General features: G+C 42.0%; 1 protein-coding gene and 1 pseudogene across 1 annotated transcript; one reads left to right on the forward strand and one right to left on the reverse strand.

Annotated features, from left to right (window-relative positions):
* Positions 1 to 2174: 2174 nt before the first annotated feature.
* PPIL1 (peptidylprolyl isomerase (cyclophilin)-like 1) lies at positions 2175 to 26646 on the forward strand. Its single transcript, XM_006882031.1, has 4 exons — positions 2175 to 2230; positions 6689 to 6843; positions 25627 to 25695; positions 26426 to 26646. Exons 1-4 carry the CDS (start codon positions 2175 to 2177, stop codon positions 26644 to 26646), a joined length of 501 nt encoding a protein of 166 aa, XP_006882093.1.
* LOC102870881 lies at positions 11256 to 11516 on the reverse strand (annotated as a pseudogene).

Raw genomic sequence — 26646 nt, forward strand, 5'->3', positions numbered from 1 at the left:
TTGCTTCATAACTATTCAATCTGTATGCTGAGCAAATAATGAAGCTGAACTCCATGAAGAGGAATGCGGCATCAAGATCAAAGGAAGACTCATCAACAACTTGCATTTTGCAGATAACACAGCTTTTTGCTGAAAGTGAAGAGGGCTTGAAATACTTGCTGCAGAGGATCAAGGACTACAGCCTTCAATATGGATTACATCTCAGCATCAAGAAAACAAAGGTCTTTACCACTATGCCAAGAGGTAACATCATGATAGATGGAAAAAAGATTGAAATTGTCAATGATTTCACCAACAATCAACATCCTTGGACCAGCAGTCAGATGAGGAGACATAAAGCATGGAGAAATCTGGTGTCAGGGACCTCTCCAAAATATTGAAAAGCAATTATGTCAGTTTGAAGACTAAGAACCTGATTCAGGCATGGTCTTTTCAATCATTTGCTGTGCTGCTGAGAGAGCTGGATAATCAATAAAGATGACAAAAGAAGAATTGATGCCTTTGAGTTTTCATGTTGAAGCACTTAATATTCTATTGTTGTTATATGCCATCAAGTCGCTTGTGACTCATAGCGACTCTATGTACAACAACACTGAAACCTGCTCTATGCTCTGCCAACTTTACTATCTCTTACACACCTACCCTCATTATCCCAGTCACTGTACCAATCCATCTCATCGATAGTCTCCCTCTTTCTCCATCCCTCCACCCTTTCATATAGATTGCCAAAACCCCCAAACAGATATGTCTTGGAAAATGCTCAACCAGAGTGCTCTTTGGAGTCAATGATGGTAACACTTAGTTTCACATACTTTGTTGTGCACGTTGCTAGGATTCCTTGGAAAGGGACATCATGCTTGGAAAAATAGAGGGTCAACTAAAGAGCAGAAGACCTTTAGACAGATGGATTGACACAGTAACTGCAACAATGAGCTCAAATATGTTAGAGATTATGAGGATGGCACAGAATAGGACAGGGTTCATATCTGTAGTTCATAGGGTTGATGTGAATCATATTCGACTTGGGGACACATAACAGCAACAACATATAAGCAGCATCAAGAAAACAAAAATCATCACTAGGCCAAAAGGTAGAAAAGAAAAGAAGGAGAAAAGAATAAAATTGTTAACGGTTTCATTTTACTTGGATCCATTAACACCTTTGGTACCTGCAGTCAAGAAATTTAAAAAAAAATGGTTTTTGGGGGACAATCTCTTGTCAAGGACCTTCTAAAACTCAAGGATGGCAGTTTAAAGACTAAAGTGTACCTGATCTAAAACATAGTATTTTCAGTTGCTTCCAATGCATGTGAAAGTTGGACAATGACTAAGGATTTCAGAAGACTCAATGCCTTTACAGTGTTGGAGAAGAGTACTGAGTATCTCATGGTCTGCCAAAAAAAAAACCCATGTCTGTCTCAGAGAAGTACAACCCGAGTGCTCCTTACAGGCAAGGATGGTGAAATTATAGTCTCCTATACTTTGGGCGTTTTGTCAGGAGGATCTAATCCTTGGAAAAAAGATCTCAAAAGGCCAGCAAAATAAAAATATCAACTAGATGAATTGACACAGCTACTAGAAAAATGTACTCGAGCAGATCAGAAATGGTGAGGATGGCGCGGGTAAGATAGGGCAAGAAGGTTCATAAATAAGGTCTCTAGGAGTCGTGGTCGACAACTAACAACATCTGCATAGAATTGCTCTGTGTAATAAGTGTGATACAAAAGCCTAAACGCTATGCAAACCATACAGTGCTTTATAAAAGTTGGTTACTTGCAACTCCCGTCTCCTTTTCTTTTTATTCTCTCCTGGGTTTCTGACTCCTACCCAATTGTTTGAATGGTACTAAAAGGCCCTAACTCCAATCAGAATGCTTATATGCTGGTGTTCCCGCCGGTCACGCCCACACCAACCAATCAGATGTCATGGAGAATGGCAAAGTACCGCCTCCTGGGAGTCGGCTCTAATGAAGTTTTCCCTTTACTTAGGTCTTCCAGAATCTTTCTTCCTTCTCACCCCAGCTTTCCGACCTTTCTCATCTTCCTCCCAACCGCCACAATCCAGGCACCCCAAGTTGAAAGGCAAGGACCGGAAGTGTGTGAGGCAGCCGCCGGTTCCCGGTCAATCGGCACCGGAAGTAGCTGTTGCTAGAGAAGGGTCTCCCAGGTTTTGCTATGGCGGCCATCCCCCCAGACTCCTGGCAGCCGCCCAACGTATACTTGGAGACCAGGTGAGGGGTTTCGGGTCCCTGGGGCTGGGCCAACGGAGGCGATACGGAGCCCTTGCCGCACCAAGGGGTTCGGTTCTCGGGGCTCCCCCGGGTACCCAGACTCCACGTGGAGCGGCGGCCGGGGGGCGGCTTGAGGGCGGAGTGGGGCCCCCCAGAGCCCGCACCCGCGCTCCGCACCCACTCACGCTGAGACCTCGGGGACAGCGTCATGACTGCCCTTCCTTTGTGCACTCCGTTCATTCATTCAGCACGCGTGGATTCTGGATTGGAGTACACGTAGGTGGATGAACTGCACACCGTCCCGCCCTTCAGAACTCACAGTGTACTGAAAGAGACAGGCGTGTAATTAATTACGTGAGAAGTCCTACAGCTAGTGTAAGAACACAGGGAAAAGCACTTCCCCCCGCCACCTACCCCCTAGTATCATAGAGTGGTCAACAATACGGTTAAACACCAAGGAACTAGTCCATGCTCCTGATGTGTGTACCTTTAGTTTAATTGTAGCCCATCAGTCAGCTCTATCCCCTTATATGTTAGCGGAAGAAATGCCAGGAATTACAGGTTAAATGGCCTGACCGAAGTCACATAGCAAAGGGGAAATGTCTTTGGGAACCCTGACCGTCAGACAGCCTCGCATGCTAGCTGCTTTGGGAAAAACTCATCGTGAGCTTTCCAGAGTAGGACATGAGATCCTGTACAAAAACTTTTAAGTGTCTTCTTGCTGTTACAGTTTAAAGTTTATATGTCCTACGTTGACCATGGTGAAAGCTCTGGTGGCCTAGTCAGAAGGGAATTTTGCTGCTGATTTAAAGGCCAGTTCAAATCCACCCTCAAGAAAGATCTGAAAACTTGCTGAAGGATCAGCTATAAATTGGTTCAGATTTGATGGCAGTGAGAGAGAATTTGCTATTCAAGATGATTTTTTTCACCTGTTCCATGTGCTATTCGTGTGTCAGCAGCTGGGGCCCAACCATGATCTATGCTTTCTGTTCTTAACTGAGCAGTGTTCCACACTAGTACAGCATTCTCAGTCCCTCTGAGAATGTAATTTGTACATGGGGTTCTTCTTGGCTGGCCATCTTCCTTAAGTTCTTATATGGCAAAATTTTCATTCTTTCAGGCCCTAACTTGAAAATTAATACTGAAATCCCCAATTAACATATTTAAAAAAATGTTTATACAGTTTTTGTTTACAAAGTTCAAATACATTGTTTTTCACACAAGATCTTTCCCATTTCCTTCACTCCCATCAAACTGTGCAATCCTTTGGCTAACACCCCCCCTCCTGGCCCATCCTCACCCCTCTGTTCCCCTCTCCACCTTGGATCTTCCTCATTCTACAATAATGGTTTTGTCCTTATGGGACAAAATACTCTCCAAGTCCTTCCAACATTAGGTCGTAATTTACAAAATCATTGCTCCTGCATGCTGCATAGTAGAACGTATGTACCACAGCTTCTCAATCCATGTTTGTAGTTGGACATCTGTGTTGTTTCCATGTTGTTGCGATGGTGAATAACACTGCTGTAAACAAAAATGAAGTGGGAGGCATAGCACTTCCTGACCTCAAAACCTACTACACAGCAGTAGTCCCCTAAACAGCATGGTACTAATACAGTGACAGGCACATAGACCAGTGGAACAGAATTGAGAACCTATAAATAGACCCAGCTGTCTATGGTCAACTGATACTCGACAAGGAAATAAAACCTGTCAAATGGGGAAATGATAGCCTCTTCAAATGGTGCTGGCAAAATATATTTTTATTACAAAACAAAAACATAAAATCCAAATAGAAGTGTATAAGCAGTGTTAATAGTTTGATTTCATATCTTTTTCTGTATACATATATGTCTCTAAAGTTGGTTGTGTTTGGTTTCTTTTTAAACAAAAAAGAGTCGTACAGTCAGCCTGGTTATAATTTGTGCTTTCACCTAGTATGTTTTTGTTGTTGTTAGGTGCTGTCAAATCTGCTCGGTCTCACAGTGACCCCAAAATACAACAGAACAAAACCCTATCATAGTATCATTGGATGTTAGGTCAGCAATCCAGATCTTCCAGCAGCGTCTCAGGAGAAAAATGAAGCAATTTGCTCCTGTAAGATTTACAGCCTCAGAAGTCCAATGGAAGGTCATCATAAGTTGGAAGCATCTCAGTGGCAGTTTGATTTGGTTATACTGTGTTGTTATTTACCTTCCACTCAGAACTAACTGATAACTGACCCTCCAGTGGATTTTCAGAAGCAGTACAGTGCATGGGAGTAGACAGCCCATCTTTCTCCCATGGAGTAGCTAGTGGATTTGAAATGTATGCCTTCGGGCTGGCCATGCCACTCCTTACCACTAGGTCACCAGAACTTGCTTACTTATACTAGGAAAGAGACCGAAAAAATAAAAGAAAGGGACTGGAGAAAAAAAATTCATGCTTGGTAGGGAGTCGTGAATAAAGAGGAAGACTCAAGAAGATGCCTCTGATGCCTGTCTCTAGTGTACTCAGTGCCTACCCTAACCCAGAAATGTATGCATATATGAGTAAATATGAACTCCTGATGTTTTAATGGCCTTATTATTTTTTTTTTTAAATTTCTTTTCAGTTTTATTTTTTTTGTGTGTGTTTGTACCGTCAAATTGGGTCTTACTGGTACAGGAGGAGATTGCCCCTCCTTCTCCAGCAGAGCATCTGGTAGATTTGAACTGTAATCACTTGGCCAACTGATTGGAAGAGATCTATATTTGTTTCTATCCCAAAGAAAGGTGACCCAACAGAGTGTGGAAACTATAGAACAATCTCACTGATTTCACATGCAAGCAAGATTTTACTGAAGATTATCCAAAAACGACTGGAACAGCACATCAGCAGAGAACTACCAGAAGTCCAGGCTGGGTTTAGAAGGGGTCGTGGTACTAGGGATATTGTAGCTGATGTTAGATGGATCTTACCTGAAAGCAGAGAATACCAGCAGAATGTCTATCTGTGTTTCATTGACTATGCAAAGGCATTTGACTGTGTGGATCATAACAAACTGTGGCTGGCTCTGAGAAGAATGGGAATCCCAGAACACTTGATCATGCTAATGCAAAACCTATACTTGGACCAGGAGGCAGTCGTCAGAACAGAGCAAGGGAACACTGCATGGTTCAAAATTGGGAAGGGCGTACACCAGGGATGCATCCTATCTCCATACCTTTTCAACCTATATGCAGAACAGATTGTCCAGGAGGCTGGGCTCTATGAGGAGAAATGTGGGGTCACGATTGGTGGACGATTTATCAACAATCTGCATTATGCAGATGACACAACCCTGCTTGCTGAAACTGAAGAGGACCTGAAACACCTGCTGCAGAGGGTCAAGGACTGCAGCCTCCAATATGGATTGAGGCTCAATGTCAAGAAGACAAAGATTCTCACCACTGGATCAATTGGCAGCATCAGGATGGATGGTGAAGAGATTGAGATTGTATACAGCTTTAGTTTGCTTGGCTCCACAGTCAATACTCTTGGCACCAGTAGCCAGAAAATTAAAAGACTCATTGCCATGGGAAAGTCGGCTGTTAGGGACCTCTCCAAAATACTGAAGAGCAATGGTGTCTCTCTGGAGACTAAGGTGCGTCTGATACAGGCCATGGTCTTCGCAATCACTTGCTATGCATCAGAGAGTTGGACAATGACCAAAGAGGATAGAAGGAGAATTGATGCCTTTGAGCTGTGGTGCTGGAGAAGAGTATTGAGAATACCATGGACTGCTAGGAAAACAAACAGATTTGTCCTGGAAAGGGTTAAACCGGGTGCTCCTTGGAGGCAAGGATTCTGAGGCTCCGTCTAAAATACTTTGGACAAGTTGTGAGGAGAGACCCGTCCTTGGAGAAGGACATCATGCTTTGGAGTGTGGAGGGACGGCTCAGGAGGGGAAGGCCTTCTATGAGGTGGATTGATTCAGTGACTGGAATAATCGGGATGGGAGTGGTGGAGACAGTGCAATTGGCACAGGACAGAGCAGTTTAGGGCTGTTGTACATAGGGTTGCTATGAGTCGCAAGTGACTCGAGGGCACATAACAACAACAACAACCACCTCTGGATTGCAGTGCAGCTTCTTGCCACTAGGCCACCAGAGCTCCCTAATGGCCTTATTATTTTAAAATCCCATGGGATTACCATCCAGCCCCCAGTTTAGTGGCTAATGACCAATGATTTCTATGTCAGTTATTAGGATATTGAGCTGCCTTCATTTGTGTCTATTTAAAAGCAATACCAAAAACTATGTGTCTTACTCAAAGATGATCTTTCTGTTTATATTCATTATAATTGGTTGTTTTCGTTTGCTTAGCATGAAATCCAGTGGTTGCTATATTTTACATTTTGTAAGCTTGAAAATGAACATCTCTGGAGTCATCCTATGGTATTCTTGTCTCCTGTAGTTTTGTTACTAACAGGAGCTGTGCCCTTCTCTCCCCCTACAGCATGGGGATCATTGTGCTGGAGCTGTACTGGAAGCATGCTCCGAAGACCTGTAAGAACTTTGCTGAGTTGGCCCGGCGGGGTTATTACAATGGCACCAAATTTCACAGGATCATCAAAGACTTCATGATCCAGGGAGGTGACCCCACAGGGACAGGTACAGTTAAGCTGACATTTCGTTTCTGAGCTCTCACTCTGTCATAACTGGTGGATAAAGCAGCCAGAGTGTTCTTATGTACTTAGCAGGGACTGGGTTGGTGACTGTTGTTCCTGTACTCATCAGCCTGTACCCCTTTCCACATACCAGTGCTAGTTGTCATGAAGTCTGTTCCCATTCATGGTGACACCATTAGTGTCACTGTAGAATGTGCTCCACAGAGTTTTCAGTGGCTGATTGAAAGACAGTTCTGGGTGGATTTGAACCGCTACCTTTCTCTTCGCTGCTAAGTGTGTTCATGTAATACTGACCAGAAATCATCTCTGAACCCTAGACTCATAACTTCCAGGTATTGCTCACTAAAAGGAATTAATATTTGTCTGATTGTATTAATTTTTCAGGGATCCTAATAACCTATGGAGAAAGATGGGCAGCCTCCTTTTGTGTGATTGACAGCTTGTGAAAGCCCACTGGAGAGTCAGACATGAGTTTGTTCCAACTCCATGGCATATAACAGTGATCTCCATTCTAGAATAAATGGTTGGATTTGGTGGGATAATCAAGTGCTAAGAACATGGATCTCATGGGATTTGCTTTCAGATTGGATGTGGGATGTGAAAGAAAGAAGTGGTCAAGAATGCTTTCATAGTTTTTGGAAGAAAAGAAAAATTTTTATTGGTTTTGGACATGTTATCTTTTAAATACTTGTTTGGATAATCAAGTATTGATGTTGAATAGGCCGGATATGGAATTTTAGGAAAGGCCTGGATGAAGATAGAATGGTGGGCGTTTGGATGGGACGTACTTATAAAACTGGTAGGTGCTGATGGATAATAACGGTTGTTTCTTTTTTTTTCCGGGCGCCTTTGTGCTTCATATCTCCATCTGATGTTGACTTTTGGCTGCCATCATTCTAGACAGTTTTCTATTCCATATCTAAATAAAAGGAGGGATAGAACTAGCTAGATAGAAGTAATTTCAGAGAGAATAGGCTATATCATGAATACTGTTTTGCTTATGTGTAACAGACAAATTAATTTTCTGCTGTGAAAGATGAGGAATTAGTATTTAAATTTCTGCCCATTCGTAGCTTCCCTTCCTCCACTCCAATTCCCCCCCCCTTTTGTTTATTTTTAATGGAAAAGAAGATATAAATGCGGTTCTGAGGGAAATACTTAGTTGACCCTTGAACAGCGTAGGGGCTTGTTGTTGTTGCTGCTCCACTTCCTTTTTGCTATTCGTTTTATTTTTGGTCAGAGTTTATAATTTCTTCTTTATTCTGCACTCCTAATTGTTTTAGCTACAGTATGGATTCTGCATTGTGGTGGGTTCTGTGCTCACCTAGACAGCATATGTACTCCCAGACTGAAGGGATGTGTTTTTTAATGTTTTAACGTTGAAAATGTGTCCCTGTTACCTTTGTACTCGACACAAACATAACTGGGTATACTCTTCTAGGGCCACATTCTTTCCTTTGTATCTTTTATCTTTTTCATGACTCTCCATTTCTTTTTATATAATCATCGATTTATCTGTGGCTTTGAAGAATTCTAAGGCCAGTTTTTACCCCTTTTAATTCAGGAAGAAGTTTTTTCCTCTTACATTTTCTGAATATTTTTTCTGTCCTCTTTGGTAGAATGTGTGTTTTGAGGAAGTCAGTTATCCTTTTTTTCTGCAGCTTTGTCTTCCATATCTGCCACATTTCCCTTGACTGAGTGAGATGGGTGTTTTCCTTTTCTCCCAGCATCCACTGGAATCATCTCAGACCGTTGCTCTGTGCCATCTTTAATTTTCAGTCACATCTCTTTTGGTTGTTGGTGTTCTTTTTTTCTGTATTAGCACTAAATTTGTGCCATCTTGTTTTCAGTTTGTTTCCTTAGCTCTGCAGTCTTTACGCCAAATTCCATTGGTTTCTTTTTCTTCAGTGAGCTCTTGTTTTATTGGATTCTTATTTCTGCTGAATTCATGTGAAGCTCGAGACAACCATGGACAAACTACCTCTTGGCTCTCTTTTCTCCCAGACCAAGTTCCTGAGGTATTTTTTCTTTTCCTTCTCTCACTTTACATCCTTTGTTTTTGTGTTCTGTTATGTCTGTATTATATTTTGTGCCATTTCTTTTTCTTTCCCATGTGTACCTGTTTCAGGCTATGATCTTTTCAGTCAGTTGCTTTACATCTGAAAGCTGGGCATTGAGCAAGGATGACAGAAGAAGAATGAATGCCTTTGACTTGTGGTGTTGGAGAAGAGTACTGCCTATCCCAAGGGCTGCCAAAAGAACAAACAAATAAGTTTTGCAGAAAGTGCAACCAGAGTGCTTTTTGGAGGCAAGGATGGCAAAGCTTTGTCTCACATACTTGGGGTTGTTAGGATGGTCTAGTCCTTGCAAAAGGCATCATGCAAGGAAAAGGTGGAGGGTCAAAAAAGAGAGAGGAAGACTTTCAATAACATGAATCAACGCAGTGACTCTAACAGTGGGCTTGGGTATATCAGAGATAATAAGGAGGGCACAGGATAGGACAGGGTTCAGATGTGTTGTTCTTAGGGTCACTGTGGGTTGTACTTTACTCAGTGGCACCTAACAAGAATGGCAGCATGTATATTGTCCCATCCTTATTTGCTCATTCACACTGTAAGTGGGTTTTTGTTGATATACTTCCCAGGTATCTGAGACTGGCTGTCTTACTGAAATGCTAGGCTGCTGTCTGTCCTTTTCACTCAAGTTTTAAAAGAGAGGGTAAGAAGGAGAGCACTATGCTCAGTAAGCCTCCTGGAGAAGAATTAGCCTCTTCCCTGTCTCCAAAGACTCCATTAAAAGCCCTGTCCCAGGGTCCCCTCCCCCCACCATGAGTGTTCCTCTCCCCTAACCCAGGCTCTAAGAATCTCCTCATTTGACCCAATGTTTCAGAAGGTAGCCTCACCGGTCACTCTTGAGCACCTGGGAATGGGAGCTGCCTTCTCTCAAGGACTATTCCTTAGTATTTTTAGGGCTGCCTACTTACTTTGGGCATGTTGTTTGGAGGGGCTGGTCCTTGAAAAAAAGACATCATGCTGGGAAAGTTGGAGAATTAGAGGAAGAAAACATCCTCAATGATGTGGATCAGTGACAATGGGCTTGTGTATATCAGAGGTGGTGAACATGGTTCAGATGTGTTGTTGCTCTGTTAGCTTCTCAAAACTGAAGAGAATCAAAAACATGAGCTCTAGTGGCCTAGTGGTAAGAAACTGTGCTGCAATGTGAACAGCATCAGAAAATGTTTAGGGTCCCACTCCTTTTCCGATTACTACTTCCAGGCAGTGTGGGCAGCATCTTCCAGGGGTTTTTTGTTTTGTTTTTTGTGTTGGGTTTTTTGTTATTTGTTTGTTTTTACTGACTCTTCAGAATTTTTATAACATGTTTACTTACCCTAATTTTGTTTGGTTAATGTTGGTAAATTTTTTACTTTTTAATTTGCAGGGTTTTTTTCCCTTCTTCAGGTATTAGGAAAAGTAGAGTCTAATGCTACTTTTCAACTTTTCTTTATTTCAAAGAATCTTATCCTTCTGTGTCCTTCTATCCTGTTTTCCTCTTTCTCTATCTCGTTTCTAAAAATTCTTAATTTATAACACCAGTGAACTGAGAAAGTCTATGATTGGTATTCAAGAATTGGAAGTAACCCAAATGTGAGTCGCTTGTGGTGGAGTTTCTGCATTTCTTCAGGCAGTTCACCATACTTCATAATGTCACATTTCCATGATATAATTTTAATGAAATTGAATCACTCAGAAGATTCCCAGATAATTGCATCTAGTCCTAAGTACAATGAATAAATTGAGCTAAGAGGACTGGCCAGTTTGTAGTAGGCAGCAAATGGGAGGTCAGCCTCCTGGACTAGTCTGGTCTGATTCTGGTCTGCTTGGTGATAAAATAACAACCAGGCTTTGAATTTGTTCAGTCTCGTTTGATGTGCTCTAAAGAATTTGCCTTTTAAGCTGCACTGCAATCCCAAAGCTGTGTGGCTTGAATCCACCAGTTGCTGTCCTGGAGAAGGAGGAGCAATTTCCTCCTGTGCCAGTCAGATCTGATTTGATGGTACACCAAATTAAAAAAAGAAAAGAATTTGCCATTTCACCTTAGATACACTGAATCAGAATCTACATTTGCATAGGATGCCCAGGTTATTAAGGTGCAAATTCTACTTCAATGTATCCGAGGTGAAAAGGCATGTTTTTCAGCTGGAGTTAGAACTGGAATGAACAGGTTCAGTGCCCTGGATAACAAATTCTTTGCTAAACATACTCAGATGGGCAGTATGTGTCATCCTGGGCTCTTCAAGTAGATGTACCTTTTTTTTTTTTTTCATTTTTCCAGTAAGTCTTTATTATTAGTTAAGTCACAATTTAAGATTCCGGCAGAGAGGTAAGGTGGGCCAGTTCAGATCTTCCCAGGGAATGTGCCTTCTGCCCTGCGGTCATCCCAGGCTGACACCCAGGACAGGGGGCAGAGGGACTTGTATACGCGCCGATACCATTCACACCAGGAGACATCACCACCTTTGGCAGTCATTGCCTTCTCGCAGCGGTGGAAATCCAGGTAGTTTTGCCAGCAGTTCTTGGTTTGGTTCTGGTTGGGAAAGCGGCTATCAAAAGGGGCAGTTCGGTAGTTCTTGATTTTGGTCTTAATGCCTTCCGCCATGGTGGTGATTTCTAAAGACTTCCCTCAAAGCAGCAGCAGCTCAATGTGACCCTCAGAAGAGATGTCTGTGCGGGAGATGTACCATTTTTATCTCTGTTGTTGTTTGCCTTCCAGTTGATTCCAACTCATAGCAACCGTATGTGCAACAGCTCTGAACCTCACTCTATCTTGAGCCAGTTTCACTATCTCTACCCTCATTACCCCAGTCACTGAGTCAATCCATCTCATCCAGGGTTTTCCTCTCTTGTGCTGCCCCATGCTAAGAACTGGTCCCTCCTTGCAATTATGCCCCGAGTATATCAGACGGAGCTTCAAAATCCTAGCCTCCAAGGAGCAGTCTAGTTTCACCCTCTCCAGAACGAACCTGTTTGTTCTCTTAGCGATCTCTGATATATTCAGTACTCTTTTTTCAGCACTACAACTCAAAGACATCAATTCTTCTTCTACCATCCTTAGTCATTGTCCAGCTCTCTGATGCAATTGCATCAAGTAATTGCAAAGAACATAGCCTGGATCAGACGCACCTTAATCTCTAGATTGACACCATTGCTCTTCAATAATGGAAAAGTAGAGGTCCCTGACAGCAGATTTTTTCATTGCAATGTCTTTTGATTTCCTAGCTGCTGGTACCAAGTGTTGATTGTGGAGCCAGTTAACAATCTCAATCTCTTCCCTGTCTATCATGATTCTCATCCCTAGCCATCTTATTCGGACTGCTCTGGACCCATTCTCTCTATAGTTTGTCTCTGTTACCACTTTGCCAGATCTTTTCGCAATTCAAATACCCTTTGATGCCTATTTCATTTTTAAGTCATTCTTCTTCCTTTTATTGTAGTAAGGATTCTTGATGGTGTAGTGACTAAATGAATTCAGCTGCTAACCAAAAAAATTAACAATTCAGACTCACTGTCCACTCCACCGGAGAAATATGAGATAGTCGGTTTTTATAAAGATTTACAGGCCTGAAAACTGTACAGGGAGTTCTACTGTGGTTATAAGGTCACTAAGAATTGAAATGGATTCTTTAAACAGTGTGATTTTGGTTTTTAAATAGTAACTCTATGTTCTTTTCTTAGCTCTCTAAATGTCTTTTATCTGGTTTCTCTTATCTTTTATCTCCTTTCTCTCTTGCCTAAAAGACATGGGCATGCTGTCAAGCTCTCCTTTAGTTCTTTCTGTGCTACACTTAGGCTCATAGTGCTCACCGGCTGCTGGGATTGCAGTGATTAATTATATGCTGATTATTCTGTGTCTCACTCTCATTTGATTTCCTGTTTTCTCTGGTTAGCCCCGGGAATGCCTGAAATTTAAGATATTGAACAGCCCGCCTGTTGTGAATTTTGTTCATTTGATGACTGTTGGCTAGCATCTGCTGAGTATCCTCCACTATTCTAAGGCTTGTGAAGAGTACTTAGAAGCCAAGGCATTATAATATTTTTGCAGAACTCCCAGCTGTGCCAACAGACTAGATACTTGCTATATGAAGCAATTTTTTAAAATGCAAATGTGGTATGACTGGATTTTGTGTATAATACAGATTGAAACAGTTCATAATAAAGAAGAAGGCATAATGGAGTGGGATTACAGTGGAAAGGAGGTTTATTTTGAGCTAGGCCTTGAGGTAAATGTAGACACTTAATTCTTGGAGGCTGAGAGAATGGCATTTTGAATCTAGGAAGAATAAACACAGAGTGGAGACAAGAGTTACAGGCATGAAGGGATTGATGAGAACCTACCACCCAGCTGTCAGGTGGTGTTGGTTAGACTGGCTCTAACACAATGACAAAACTTGGCCATAACTCCACTTCATGAGAAAAGAATAAGATGTGATTTCTACCCTATCAAAGATTTCACTTTGCTTGGATCCACAATCAATATCCATGAGACAGCAGTCAAGAAATCAAACAATCTTTTTTGCAATGGGAAAATCTGCTGCTGAGAACCTACTTAAAAGTGTTAAAGAGCCAGGATGTTCTTTAAAGTGCATCTGCCCCAAGCCATGTTCTGTGGTGGTGGTTTTGTTGTTTTTTGTTTTGTTTTTTAAATTTTGTGTTGGTTTGCATATAAAATTCATATACACTTGTGTTTCATTCATATAAATTTTGTTTTATGTGTTCCTTTATTCACATTGTGTTTCAAATTATTCTTCTCATGCATTGCATTTTATAAAACCAGTCACCGTTGCTCTATGGCCAATCCCATTTTTCAGGTCCCCACTGTATCTTTCCTAATTATGTAACCCCTTCCCTCTGCCCACCAAACTCTGCAACCTTGTGGTTTACCCCCCTTTTCTCTCAGCCCTTCTATTCCCTCCTCTTTCCCCCTTTGGAATTTTATATACATTTTAATAGTTATCCTCCTAAGCCGTGTATTTTCACTTGCCTCGTATACATGTGAAAGACAATGAATAAGGAAGGCTGAAGAAGAATTGATACCTTTGAATTTTGGTGTTGGCAAAGAACATTGACTCTACACTATGGACTGCCAAAAGAACAAAACACACACACAAGGTCTGTCTTAGAAGAAGTGTGGCCAGAAGTGAGAAAAGTGAGACTGGCTCACGTACTGAGCCTGTTACCAGAAGAGGCCAGTCTCTGGAGAAAGACATCATACTTGGTAAAGTGGAGTAGTCAGTGAAAAAGAGGAAGACTGTCAAGGAGATGGACTGGCCCAGCAGGTGCAACAGTGGACTCACACACAGCAAGATTGTGAGGATGGCACAGGGTCAAGCAGTGTTTCCTTCTGGTGTACGCTGGGTTGCCGACCTGGAACTGACTCAGTGACGCCTAACAACAAGATCGGTGCATCTTTGCAGTAAAGGAGCAGTTTGGGATAGAAGGCAAAGCCGGTGCATCTTTGCAGTAAAGGAGCAGTTTGGGATAGAAGGCAAAGGATCGTAGGAACTAAGTCCAAGAGTGAGGTTAAGATAGAGCCAGTTAGTTAACTGAGACTTCCAGCTAGCAGCGTTCAGATTTCATTTTTTTGTGAGGTGCCTGCTGAGTCTGCTGTAACTCATAGTGACCTCGTGTGACAGAGTAGAACTGCCCGTAGGGTTTTCTGGGCTGCAGTCTTTATGGAGCGGTTCTCAGGTCTTCCTCCCATGGAGCTGCTTGGTGAGTTCAGATTGCCTCTTTTTGCTCATTTCTACAAAAGAACAAAGGGTTGCTATGAGTTGGAGCCAGCTCTTGATGTCAGATGCCACTGTGTCAGCTCTATCCTGTGAGTACTGTGCCATCCTCACAATCTGTGCTGTGCTTAAGCCCACTGTTGCAGTCACTGTCTCCAGCTTCTTAATGATTGTCTTCATTCTTGCTGACCCTCTGCCAAGTATGATTTGTCTTCATTCAGTACTACATCAGTAGTAAATGTGCTGATGTTTGAAAAGTGGTCAGCACAGGCTTGAACAGAATAAGAGTTCAGAAAGTATTTGTGGTTATTTATCATTTATTTTTGGTTGGCAGGTCATTTAATTAATATTTATCACACTTCAGGTATTATTCGGAGTGCTGTTGTTATATGCCATTGAGTCACCTGTGACTTATAGCGACCCTGTGTACAACAGCTCTGAACACTGCCCTGCCCTGAGACAGTCTCACCGACTCTGACATACTACCTCCATTACCCTGGATACTGTACCAATCCATCTCATTCAAGGTCTTCCTCTTCTGCACTGTCCCTCCACCCTTCCAAGCATGATGTCCTTCTCCAAGGACTGGTCCCTCCAGGCCACATACTCAAAATATGTGAGACAGATCTTCAAAATCCTTGCCTCCAAGGAGAAACTTGGTTTCACCCTCTCCAAGACAGATCTGTTTGCTCTCTTGGCAGTCCATGGTATGGTGCTCTTCTCAGGCACCATAATTCAAAGGCATTGATTATTCTTCTGTCATCCTTGGTCATTGTCCAGCTCTCTGAAACATGGCAAGTACTTGCAAAGACTATGACCTGAATTAGGTGCACCTTAGTCCCTAGACTGACATCATTACTCTTTAGCACTTTGGAGTGGTCCCTGCTCGCAGGCTTTCCTAATGCAGTTTGCCTTTTGATTTCTTAACTGCTGATACCAAGAGTGTTGATTAAGGAGCTGAGCAAACTGAAAATGTTAACAACCTCAATCTCTTCTCTGTCATGGTTCTGCCAACTGGCCCAGGATGAGAATCTTTGTTTTCTTGATGTTGAGCTTAATCTGTATTGAAAACTACAGTCCTTGACCTTGTGCAGCAGATGCTTCAGGTCCTCTTTAGTTTCAGCAAGCAAGTTTGTGTCATCTGCATAATGTACGTTGTTGATGCCACATTCCTCCTCATAAAGCCCAACCTCCTAAATGATCTGTTCTGCATATAGATTGAAAAGATAGAGACAGGATGCATTTCTGACTCACGCCCTTCCTGATTTTGAAACATGCAGTGTTTTCTTGTTCTGTTCTGACTGATTCTTGGTCCAATTATAGGTTTAAGATCTGCACAGTCAGTTGTTCTGGGATTCCCATTCTTCTCAAGGTTAGCCACAGTTTGTTGTGATCCACACAAGATACCTTTTCATAGTCAGTAAAACACAGACATTCCCCTGATATTCTGCTTTCAGCCAAGAAGTCTAGAGTTACAATAAAAACAAGTTGCCATTGAGTCAGCTGCAACTTATGGTAGTCTCCTGCATGTCAGAGTAGAACTCTCCAAAAGGTTTTCAGTGGCTGATTTTTTTAAGTAGTTCACCATGCTTTTCTGGGTGGACTTGACCCTCCAGTCTTTCAGTTTGCAGCTGAGTGCATTCATTGTTTGCACCACCCAGGGACTATCACAGTAAATAAAAAAGCCTTCTATGCATCCTTCATTCTTGTCGGAGAGATAAAATAAACAAAGAAGGTATGCAGTATATCCTGTCAGGTGATGACAAATCCTATGGAAAAAATAAGGGGATAGAGCAGGTTTTCTCAACCGTGGCATTATGACCAATTTGCGCGCGTGTGTGTGAAAGTTTGCAAGTCATGTTGGTTTTTTACACATCATTCATACACATTTTGTTTTATAACATTAATTGATGTTGATCAATGTAATTAACTTATTATAATGTATAACTTAGTCCCTTATTGTATATGTCCTTTCCCTTCACCTACCTTATCTATTTATTAAGTTTTACTTCTCTCTCCTCCCTTCCCATTTTTATTGTCCCTCCAAGATTGATTCTATCTATATGTCCACCTTTCTTTAGCTTTTTTTTAATCATTTATTTCTTTTTCATTTGGGAAATAATTGACTACCACAGTAAATAAGAAAGCCTTCTATGTATCTTTCATTCTAGTTGGAGAGATAAAACAGTAACTTGAGTATGTCAATAACCTTGCTTGCTGAAATGAGGAGGACTTGAAGCACTTGTAAAAGATCAAGGAATGCAGCCTTCAGTATGGATTACACAAAACAAAGATTTTTAACACTTGAATGATAGGAAACATCATGGTGGATAGAGAAGAGACTGAAACTCTCAACAGATTCATCTTACTTGGATTCACAAGTAACACCCTTGGTACCAGCCATCAGGAAATCAGGAGACATATTGTACTGGCAAAGTCTGCAGTTAGGGACCTCACAATAGTATTGAGGAATAATGATGTCAGTCAGTTTGAAGACTAAGGTGTGTCTGATTCAGGCCATGGTTTTTCCAATGTCTTGCAATACATCTGAGAGCTGGACAGTGAGTAAGGATGATAGGAGAATTGATATCTTTTGAGTTGTAGTGTTGGAGAAAAGCACTGAACATCCGTGGACTGCCAGAAGTAGAAGCAACTATGTCTGGAGAGAGTGCAGCTGGAGTCCTCTTTGGAGGCAAGGATGATGAGGCTTTGCCTCACATACTTAAGGCATATTGCAAGGAGGGGCTATTCCTTGGAGAGGAACATAATGCTGGAAGAGTGGAGGGTCGGTGAAGGAGAGGAAGACCCTCAACCAGCAGTGGGTTCTAGTGTGTCAGGAAGTGTAAAGATGGCACAGGATAGGACAGGATTCAGATCTGCTGTTCACAGGGTCAGTATGAGTCGTACTCGATGGCACCTGACAATGAGACGATAATGTTAGAGTAGCTTTTAGCTAAAGTGCAGAGATAGAGGTACCAGGTATCTACCCTCCAGGCAGTCACATTGTAGTTTGGAAAAGGTGCATAATAAGCAAATCTATTTTCAAAAAGTATAAAGCTTCCAAAGGAATTTAATTGCTATGGAGACATTTCTCCTCTTACAGGAAGCTGGAACCCAGAGTTGTGGGCTCTGTACTAGAAGGGATAAGAGGGGAGGAGAGAAGAGGGCTACTTCCTCTGCTCCTTGTTCTTTTTCACCTGGGCCTGCAGTGATTCAGAAGCCTCTTTCATTTTATAAAATTCAGTTATTTCTTCATCCAGCTATCTCCTCTATTCTTCAAACTTAATTGTCTCTTCTTGATGGACTCTTTTTCAGGAGCTCTATTTTTCCCTGTAGCTCTCTTTCAGTTTCTTTAAATTAATTTCTTTCTCGTTTACCCACTGCATAAATCTCTGGTTCAGTTGTTCTTCCTCCCTCAGACACTGCTCAGAAAAGTCCTGTCTTTTAGTTTCAGAGATCACTTGAAAACTCATGTCCGGACTGCCTTTGGTAAAGCCTGTCTTCTCAGCCTGTATCCTTGGTGGTGCTTGTAGTGAGTGGTGTGTGTCTGCTATTTGAGGTCCTCCATGTTTGTGCACTGGAGCATATCCCCCGGCCTCATGAAGTCACAGCTGTTCTCGTTTTCCACCCTTGAGACGGGAGCTTGAATGAATGAACACATTCACGACAGACATGATCAGAATATCAAATGGCGAGGTGACTCAATCAGGGAAGTAGTTACTGTTCTTTTAGTTGTGAAACTATGATTGTTAGAAGCAGATTCAATAAAACCAGGGGAAAAAACCCCACTTTAGAGTGTATTCGATTCTGACTGAGCAGCTCTGCAGGAGAGAGTAGAACTGCCCCACAGGGTTCCAGGACCATAATTCTTGACGAAAGCTGACTTCTTCTCCCTCAGAGTGGCTGATGAGTTCAAACCACTGATCTTTTGGTTAGCAGCTGAGTGCTCAAATGCTCTCCCTAGCTTTTTATAATTGTCTTACACCATAATTGTCTCTTTGTAACTGTCTTCTCTTACTCATGGTTTGTGGTAGATTCATCCGTATTGTATAGTATTTCATGAATTCTTGCTGATTTTTTTAGTGATGCTTAATACTTCATTGTGTTAATGGACAGGAATTTCTTTAGCCACTAGTCTGTGGTGAACACTTGGGTTGTTCCCAGCTCTTGCCTGTTGTAAATAACGCTACAGTAAGTATAGATATATGTATGTTAGTTTGTGCTTTTCTTCATGTATCTTGGGATCTATACCTTATAGTGAGATTGCTGGGTCAAATGATATTTCTATTCTCATCTTTCTAAGGAAATAGCAAACTGGTTTCTATGGCATTATAGCCATTTTGAACTGGATAATCCTTGTTGTGGAGGGCTATCTGATTCACTGTAAAGAGTTCTTGGATGGTTCAAGTGATGGTTATTGTTGTTATGTACAATTATGTTATGTTGCTATGAACTGACTCATCACTGACCCTCCAGCAGATTTGCAGAGGCAGTAGATCACATGGGAAGAGCCTGCCTATCTTTCCCTTGTGGAGCACCTGGTGGATTTGAAAAGCATGCCTTTGGGTTGGTAGTACAACTCCTTATAACTATGCCACCAGAACTCTCTGGTCCAAGAGGTTAAGTATTCTACTGTTAGCTAAAAGGTCCACAGTTTTAAGCCCAACCAGGGGAATCTTGGAAGATAGACCTGACAGTATGCTCCTGAAAGACCACAGCCTTGAAAACCATATGGAGTGGTCTGCTCTGCTCTCATAGGTTCTTAGGACTTGGAATCAGCTCATAGTAACCAGCAACAGTAGTGGGCTGTAAGATATTTAGCAACATCACTGGTATTTATCCACTAGATCCCCCAGTTGTGACACCCAGAACTATCACAGACATTGCCTAATGTTCCTGGGGGAGGGAAGGGGAGCAGAATCACCCTCTGCTAGAGAATGAAGGAGGTACTATTTTGGATAGTGTGATTAGGGAAAGCCTCTGATCTGGTGGCATTTGAGTAAGCTATGAATACAGTGAACCAGTGAGCCTCATTGTTAGCACAAAAGCAGTCCAGAGGGAATGGCAGTGAGCTTGGCTTTGGGTTTTCGGTTTTGTTGTTTGTTAGAGCCTTTCTTGCCAAAACAGACGCTTTGATTGGTTGAGTCAGGTGCCCTCTGGTAGGGGTGCTCCTATTGGGAAGAGCCCTTACGTGGGCCTCTCTATGGATCCCTGACCCACCTGTCGCTGGGTATTAGTCAGTAGTTCTATCAGCTGTGACCGCAGCATGGGGGTGGTAAGGACAAGGAGTGCCAAGTGTGGTAATCTTTGTCTAAAAGATCCCTCTGTACATCGTAGGCATTTCTCCAACTTATCTTGGAGGAGTTTCTACCATCATCAGAGGAGGCAAAGGTCTTGGGAATAAGGGACAAAAAATTATATATATCTCTTTGTATGTAAAACAAAATATAATCTTAAAAGAAAAATTAAGACCTTTCAGCTACATTAAAATTTAATAAGGTAAGAGTACAAAGAGTGGACTGGGAGAATGTATTTGTAAAACATTAACTGACAAGGGTTAGGATCCAGAATATTCATACAAAGAGGAAAATGTCAACCACTCAATAAGAAAAGTGGCTATTTACAGAGGAGGAATGCTAATTAGGTAGTAAATGTGAAATTATGCACAAGATCAGGGAAGGGCAGGTTAAAACCACCACATGAGATCTGACACCTCTTAGACTAGCAAATGTCAGGAAAGCCTGAAGTGTGAACAAGAGCCCTGTAATGGTATGTACATTAGTTCAACCTCTTTGGCAAGCCATTTGGAAAAATCTGGTAAAGGTGAAATATTCTAAATGATGACCCTGCGTGTCTACCTCTAGGTATATTCCCCCAAGGGCAAGTGCACTTGTGTGTGTGAGGACACTGTATGAAAATGATTATTACAACGTATACATAGAGTCTGATACCATTAAGAACATGTCAAACAACTGTACATACAAATAAAAAGGAAAATGCATACGATGGCACCTTCCAGTCAGAATCTGGTTACCTCAGGGGGAAAAATGTGATGAAACAGTTGTTAATCATTTGAGAAAATGGGAGAGGTGTTGAGCTTTTCAACTATATTTACAGTACTTTTATTTTGTGATGGGATACAAAATCACAGTTATTTATCATATTGTTTCTGGTTTTTTTATATGCTTGATATATACATTGAGTAAATGGTTTTTAAAGAGAAGATAAAAGAGTGGAATAAGCTGGAGAGTACAGAGCTTAGAAAACAGTTTGTGCCCCTCATTATATTTGTGAAGAATGCACACTGCAATTTGAGAATGCAAAGCTTCCAGATTATCATCTTTATAACTGATCATTGACAGGCTGTGACATGTGCTCTGTGCCAGAGAACTCTTCAGTCATTCCTTGTCACCCTACCCCCCTCCCTTATTCCATATGCTCAAAGGGATGTTTTGATTAGAACTCTTTGTCTTTTTTGCTGCAAACCCTCCTGAGTTGTATTAGGTTATGAAAACATAACATATTATGAGTAAATAAATGGTCTATGATGTTATTTGCTATTGAGTAGCTTGCAACTCATAGCCGCCCTATGTACAATAGCCCTGAAACCTGCTCTATCCTGTGCCAAACTTATTGTCTCTGACACACCTACCCCCATTACCCCAGGCACTGAATCAATCCATCTCATCAAAGGTCTTCCTTTCTTGTGCTGCACCCTCCCAAGCATGACATCCCTCTCCAAGGACTGGTCCCTCCTGGCAACGTGTCTGAAGTATGTCAGATGAAGCATCAGAATTCTTGCCTCCAAGAAGTAGCCTGGCTTCACTCTCTCCAGTTTTCTTAGCAGTCCATGGGTATATTCAGTATTCTTCTCCAACACCACAGCTAAAAGGCATCGATTCTTTTTCTCCTCCCTAGTCATTGTCCAGCTGCAAATGGTCTATAAAGCCCCCAAAAATTGTATTCAGGTTACGCTTGGTGAGCCAGAGGGGCCTGCATGCTCGTTTCTTTTCATCTCGTTTCCTAAAATCCAACTTAGGTGATACTCCATCAGTCTATTTCCTAACCCACTTCTTATTTGCTGTGAAATTTCTATGATGGCTCATTTCCTAGAGGCCAAAACTTTGAGGCCCCAAGTGCCTTCACATTGAAGGGATCACAGTTGGAAGACTTGGCCTGCAGAAGCTATGCTCTGCTGCACTTCAGCCCTCCGCCCTCCGCTTGCTCACTTGAGCTCATGTAGAGTTTGACTTCACAGCCCCTAAGCTCAGTCTCTCAGCTTCAGCCCTAGTGCTGCCCCTGCCCCTGGGAAACCTTAAGCAGAAACCTTCACTTTGAGTGGTTGCAGGAGGGCCCAGCAGAGGGGGCCAAGTCAAAGGAAACACTGGTTACATAATAGCCATTTTCTAGTATACTGGCTTGTTGGAATTTTTGGAATGAATTTTTTACGTAGTTTGGTATAATTCAGTAATTTTCCAGAAGCATAGGTAGCCTGGGGCAGGTGGGAGGTTTCCTGGTTTGTGAGTATTCACCCCCGTTCTTTTTTGCATGAGAACAGTTTTCTTCCTGAAAATGGGGCCCTGGAGCATCAGCTGTGACAGGTTCCCTGGTGGTAGAGCATCCAAAAGGTAAAGCAAAGGCCTTTCACCATGGAAACACCTTAGCAATTCCCAAGGACCTCCGGGGGTGGCCATGGAGCTTTCAGTGAAGGGAAGTCAGCTCCCTGCTCATAGGCTTTTTTCAGGCAAGCAAAAACAGCAAATAAATCGGCTGTTCATTTTGTTCCAGGCGGTTTTGACTTGATTCACTTGTAGAAACTGATGTAAAGTCACGTGCCACATAATGTCGATTCGGGTATGTTTGACTGAATATATGTCTGGTCCCAGGAAGTTCTAACTAAAGGAAGAAATCTCAATCTACAACAGGACACAGTGAATTCTGCTGCTTTGCTGCACAAAAGACACATGTCTCTTGTATGTAAAGTTAGTTGTTCTAACTAGGTATATTTAATGATATGGTACATATGTCTTGATAATCTAATAGATACCTATTTATGTATGTACTAAGCACACAGTGTGTCAAATTATGGACAGTTCCTACTTGCCCTTTAAACCAGGTCATGGTCAATGAAACCAATAGGAACAGTTTATAGTTTAGCAAGGGACCCAGGAGAGAACATTAAGGGATGAACCCTTGAATAGGATTTAGAAGAAGCACAGTGAGCCATTTCAGGAGGCTAATGGATGAGTTTGGGATATTGTTGGGGAAGTAGGAGAACAGCAAACCTTCAAAACCTTTTGGTTAGCCACCACCTCTGTGTAGGGAGGCTCTGCTTCAGGTTACTCCAAGTCAAAGGGCATGAACTGTGGTTGCTACACAGTGCATACACTGGCCTTCTTCTGTAAGAGGGAGACTACATTTCTAGCAAGACTTTAATCTGTAATTTTCCTCATTCTGGCTATTTTTCCAGTTCATCATAACTTTGAAAATTCGAATTGGTTCCAGTGATGCTTCCTTGACCAGGCAGAACCTGTTCAAAGCCTTGACAAATTAGTAGAGATGAAATTAATTGGGAATAGATCTTGTTTGCAACCTGGGGGCTGCCTCTAATTTTCTGTCTAAACAGTTTATGTTCTAACAATATGTGCTTGGACTTGGAGGTGGTGGCATCCAGTCTCATATATTGTGTATTGTCTTTTGAGTGTTGTAGCAGTCATTATCTCTGTTTAATTTTCTTTTGAAAATCATACTGTGCAAATGCATCATGGCTCCCAAAATCAGCAGAACCAGTGCTACTGATAGCAACAGCAAAAGAAGCAGGAGAAATTATCAATTTGGAGGTAAAACAAAAAGTTATTAAGCAACACAAAGGTAGAAAATCAGTAAATGCTGTTATTCACAATTTAGACATGTCACACTTTACAATCCTAACAGTCCTCAAAAACAGAGACAATTCTTCAAGCCATTAAAGGATTGGCTCTGCTCAGAAGCACAAAGCTGCTGAAAATGCAAGAAGGACCATATCAAATATGGGAAGATTGCTAATGACAAGACTTGAGGACCAAACACAAAATTGAGTCACTCAAAAAAAGAAAAGAAAAACAGTGGGATTGATAGATTTATTTAACAATGTGAATTTATTAGGAACTCTTAAAATGGTTGAAACTGTCCGCAACTTCATCTTATTTGGATCCACAGTTAACACGCTTGGTACTAGCACTCAGGAAATTAGAAGACGTATTGCACTGGGAAAGTCTGCAGTTAGGGACCTCTCCAAATATTTGAGGAATAATGATGTCATTTTGAGCACTAAGAAGTGTCTGATTCAGGCCATGGTTTTTCCGATTACAGTGAATAAGGATGACAGAAGAACAATTAACTCCTTTAAGCTGTGGTGTTGAAGAAAAGCACTGAACATCTCACGGACAGCCAAAAGAACAAATAAATATGTCTTGGAGAGGATGCAGCCAGAGTGCTCTTTGGAGGCAAGAATGATGAGTCTTCGCGTCACATACTAAGGGCATGTTGCTAGGAGGGGCACAGGATAGGACAGGGTTAAGATCCGTTCTTCATTGTGTCACGATGAGTTGTAGCTGACTGAGTTGTACCTAATAAAAGCATCACCACCAATTCCAATTATTACAATCACTTATATATATATATTTCTTAGATTATATAAATACTAACAAGAAGACCCTCAAACAGGTGGGTTGTCACAGTGACTGCTGCGATGAACTCTAGTGTATCAGGAAGTGTGAGGGTGGCACAGGATAGGACAGGGTTCAGATCTGTTGTTCATTGTGTCACTGTGACTTGGAGCTGACTCAGTTGCACCTAACAACAACAGCTTGAAATCATTACATTTTCAAAAATATATTTTGATATTTTAATTTTTTAAAAAAACTTAATTCCTCTTAGCACATTGATAATCACTGATATAGCCTAAAGCTTGTTAAAAGATTCTTAAAGAAACGGGAAGACCAGACTTCTGTATGGTATTTGCACAGTGCCTTAATCACATGGCATTCTGTTTCACAGAGCAAACAACACATGATGACTTCAGAAAGGCAGTGGTTTGGTTGGTTTTAAGAACTGACTAACACTGACAAGGAAAATGATCTCCTAAGATATCATTTTTCTGTGTGGGGAAAACCTTTTCTCTAAACACAAAGCCTGCCTGTGCTTAGGGCGCCCAGCATAGCACTAGGGTCTTAAGAACATCACATAAATGAAGATGATGCTAACGAATCATGCCCAAGCCCGTCTCTTCATTTTCTCATACTCTCTCTCTCCTCTCAGCCGACTCTGCCTTCTATGACATTATTCCTTTCTGCCACATTGCCACTTACGGCTGTCCTGATTTTTCTTTAAGCTTGATCTCTTTAACTTAAATGAATTTTCTTTTCCATTTTTTAGGCTATGGATGGCAAATAGTGTTCAACTGTACTGTAAGGATTCAGAGGCAAATCTAAGGGAAAGAATGCTAATTAAGTATCATTGTCTATGACATAACAAGACACATGGTTAGGACTTGGACATACCTGTCTAAATGGCAAGCAGTTTGAAGATATTCACAGAAGTGTTTGAAATGAAGAAAATTCCAAATTAATACATCAAACATGGTTTCTGATTACCTGTAGATGGTTAGATTATAGGGGTTTTCACATTCTTTTGATAATGTTATGTTTTCCACATTTTTGACAGGGAACATGAATTATTTTAATAATTGGGGGGGGAATCCTATTCTGAGCTTATTTTGAAAAGAAGCATTTTAATGGAACGAAACCAGTGATTTGAATGTATTGTGTCAGTGTTTGATTGTGTTGCCAGCAGCAGATTGTGGAGTTACAGTGTACTTAGCAGGAGATGAGGCAAGCTTGCGCCGTTTTTCTGTTCTTTGAAATCTTGACCTTGGGCTGCAGGCCTTGCTGTGAGGTAGATCGGGAGGTCAGCCTTTTCATTTCTCATCTTCTCATTGGCTAGGTCGAGGAGGTGCTTCTATCTACGGCAAGCAGTTTGAAGATGAACTTCACCCAGACTTGAAATTCACGGGTAAGTGCATCATCTGGCTGGACTGGGTGGGAAGGGGAAATGGATTTTAAAAGCTCAGTCTTGGCAGTGGTTCAGCATGCAACGTCTGACACCGTGGCAGGGTGCCAGCAGCTGCCCAGCTGTGGCGCCACAAAGAGCACTGACCGATTAGAGAAAGTGGCGCCTCTCCCCAAGTCCCAAGTGGTTCTGAATGTTCTAGACTCTGGCTACTTGTTGAATATTGCTGTTATAAACTGCTGGCTGTTGAAAGCTCCCTCAGAGAAGCAGGAGACCTTTTTGGGTTCTTGGGGAAGGTACGGAAATGGTCCTAGCGGTTAGTAGAGATCTTTTTTTTTATTTTATTATTTTTGTGTGCATGTACCGTCAAATCAGATCTGACTGGTACAGGAGGAGATTGTCCCTCCTTCCCCGGCAGAGCATCTGGTGGATTTGAACCGTTCTCCTCTGGGATTGTAGTTGCAGCTCCTTGCCACTAGGCCACCAGAGCTCCCCTAGTAGAGATCTTTAGAGACAGAAAACAGTCAGTAAGTGAAGCTAGAAGAGGACATTATCAGGAGGATGCAGGGATAGCCTTTGTGCAGAGGTAGAGAGCTGCCGTGAATGGAAGTTGGCAGGGTCTGGGTGGTCGATAACAGAGGCCAGGACAAAATCCTGGCTTCTTTTCATTTCTGAAGGTGCTGTAGTAGCTTCAGTCTCTATACTCCCTCCTCTCTTCATTTTCTCTTACCAGGAGCTGGAATTCTCGCAATGGCCAATGCAGGACCAGACACCAATGGCAGCCAGTTCTTTTTGACCCTGGCTCCTACCCAGTGGCTTGATGGCAAACACACCATTTTTGGCCGCGTGTGCCAGGGCATAGGAATGGTGAATCGGGTGGGAATGGTGGAAACAAACTCTCAGGACCGCCCAGTGGATGATGTGAAGATCATCAAGGCATATCCTTCTGGCTAG

The sequence above is a fragment of the Elephantulus edwardii genome, unplaced genomic scaffold (assembly GCF_000299155.1).
Source record: "Elephantulus edwardii isolate Elephantulus edwardi_28Jun2011 unplaced genomic scaffold, EleEdw1.0 scaffold00017, whole genome shotgun sequence".
Taxonomy (NCBI): Eukaryota; Metazoa; Chordata; class Mammalia; order Macroscelidea; family Macroscelididae; genus Elephantulus; species Elephantulus edwardii.

Bases quoted from the DNA above. Each gene is read 5' to 3' on its own strand.
- PPIL1 (XM_006882031.1), top strand. From the start codon at position 2,175: ATGGCGGCCATCCCCCCAGACTCCTGGCAGCCGCCCAACGTATACTTG. The intron at 2,231-6,688 runs GTGAGGGGTTTC...CTCCCCCTACAG, and splicing joins AACGTATACTTGGAGACCAG to CATGGGGATCATTGTGCTGG. The intron at 25,696-26,425 runs GTAAGTGCATCA...TTCTCTTACCAG, and splicing joins CCCAGACTTGAAATTCACGG to GAGCTGGAATTCTCGCAATG.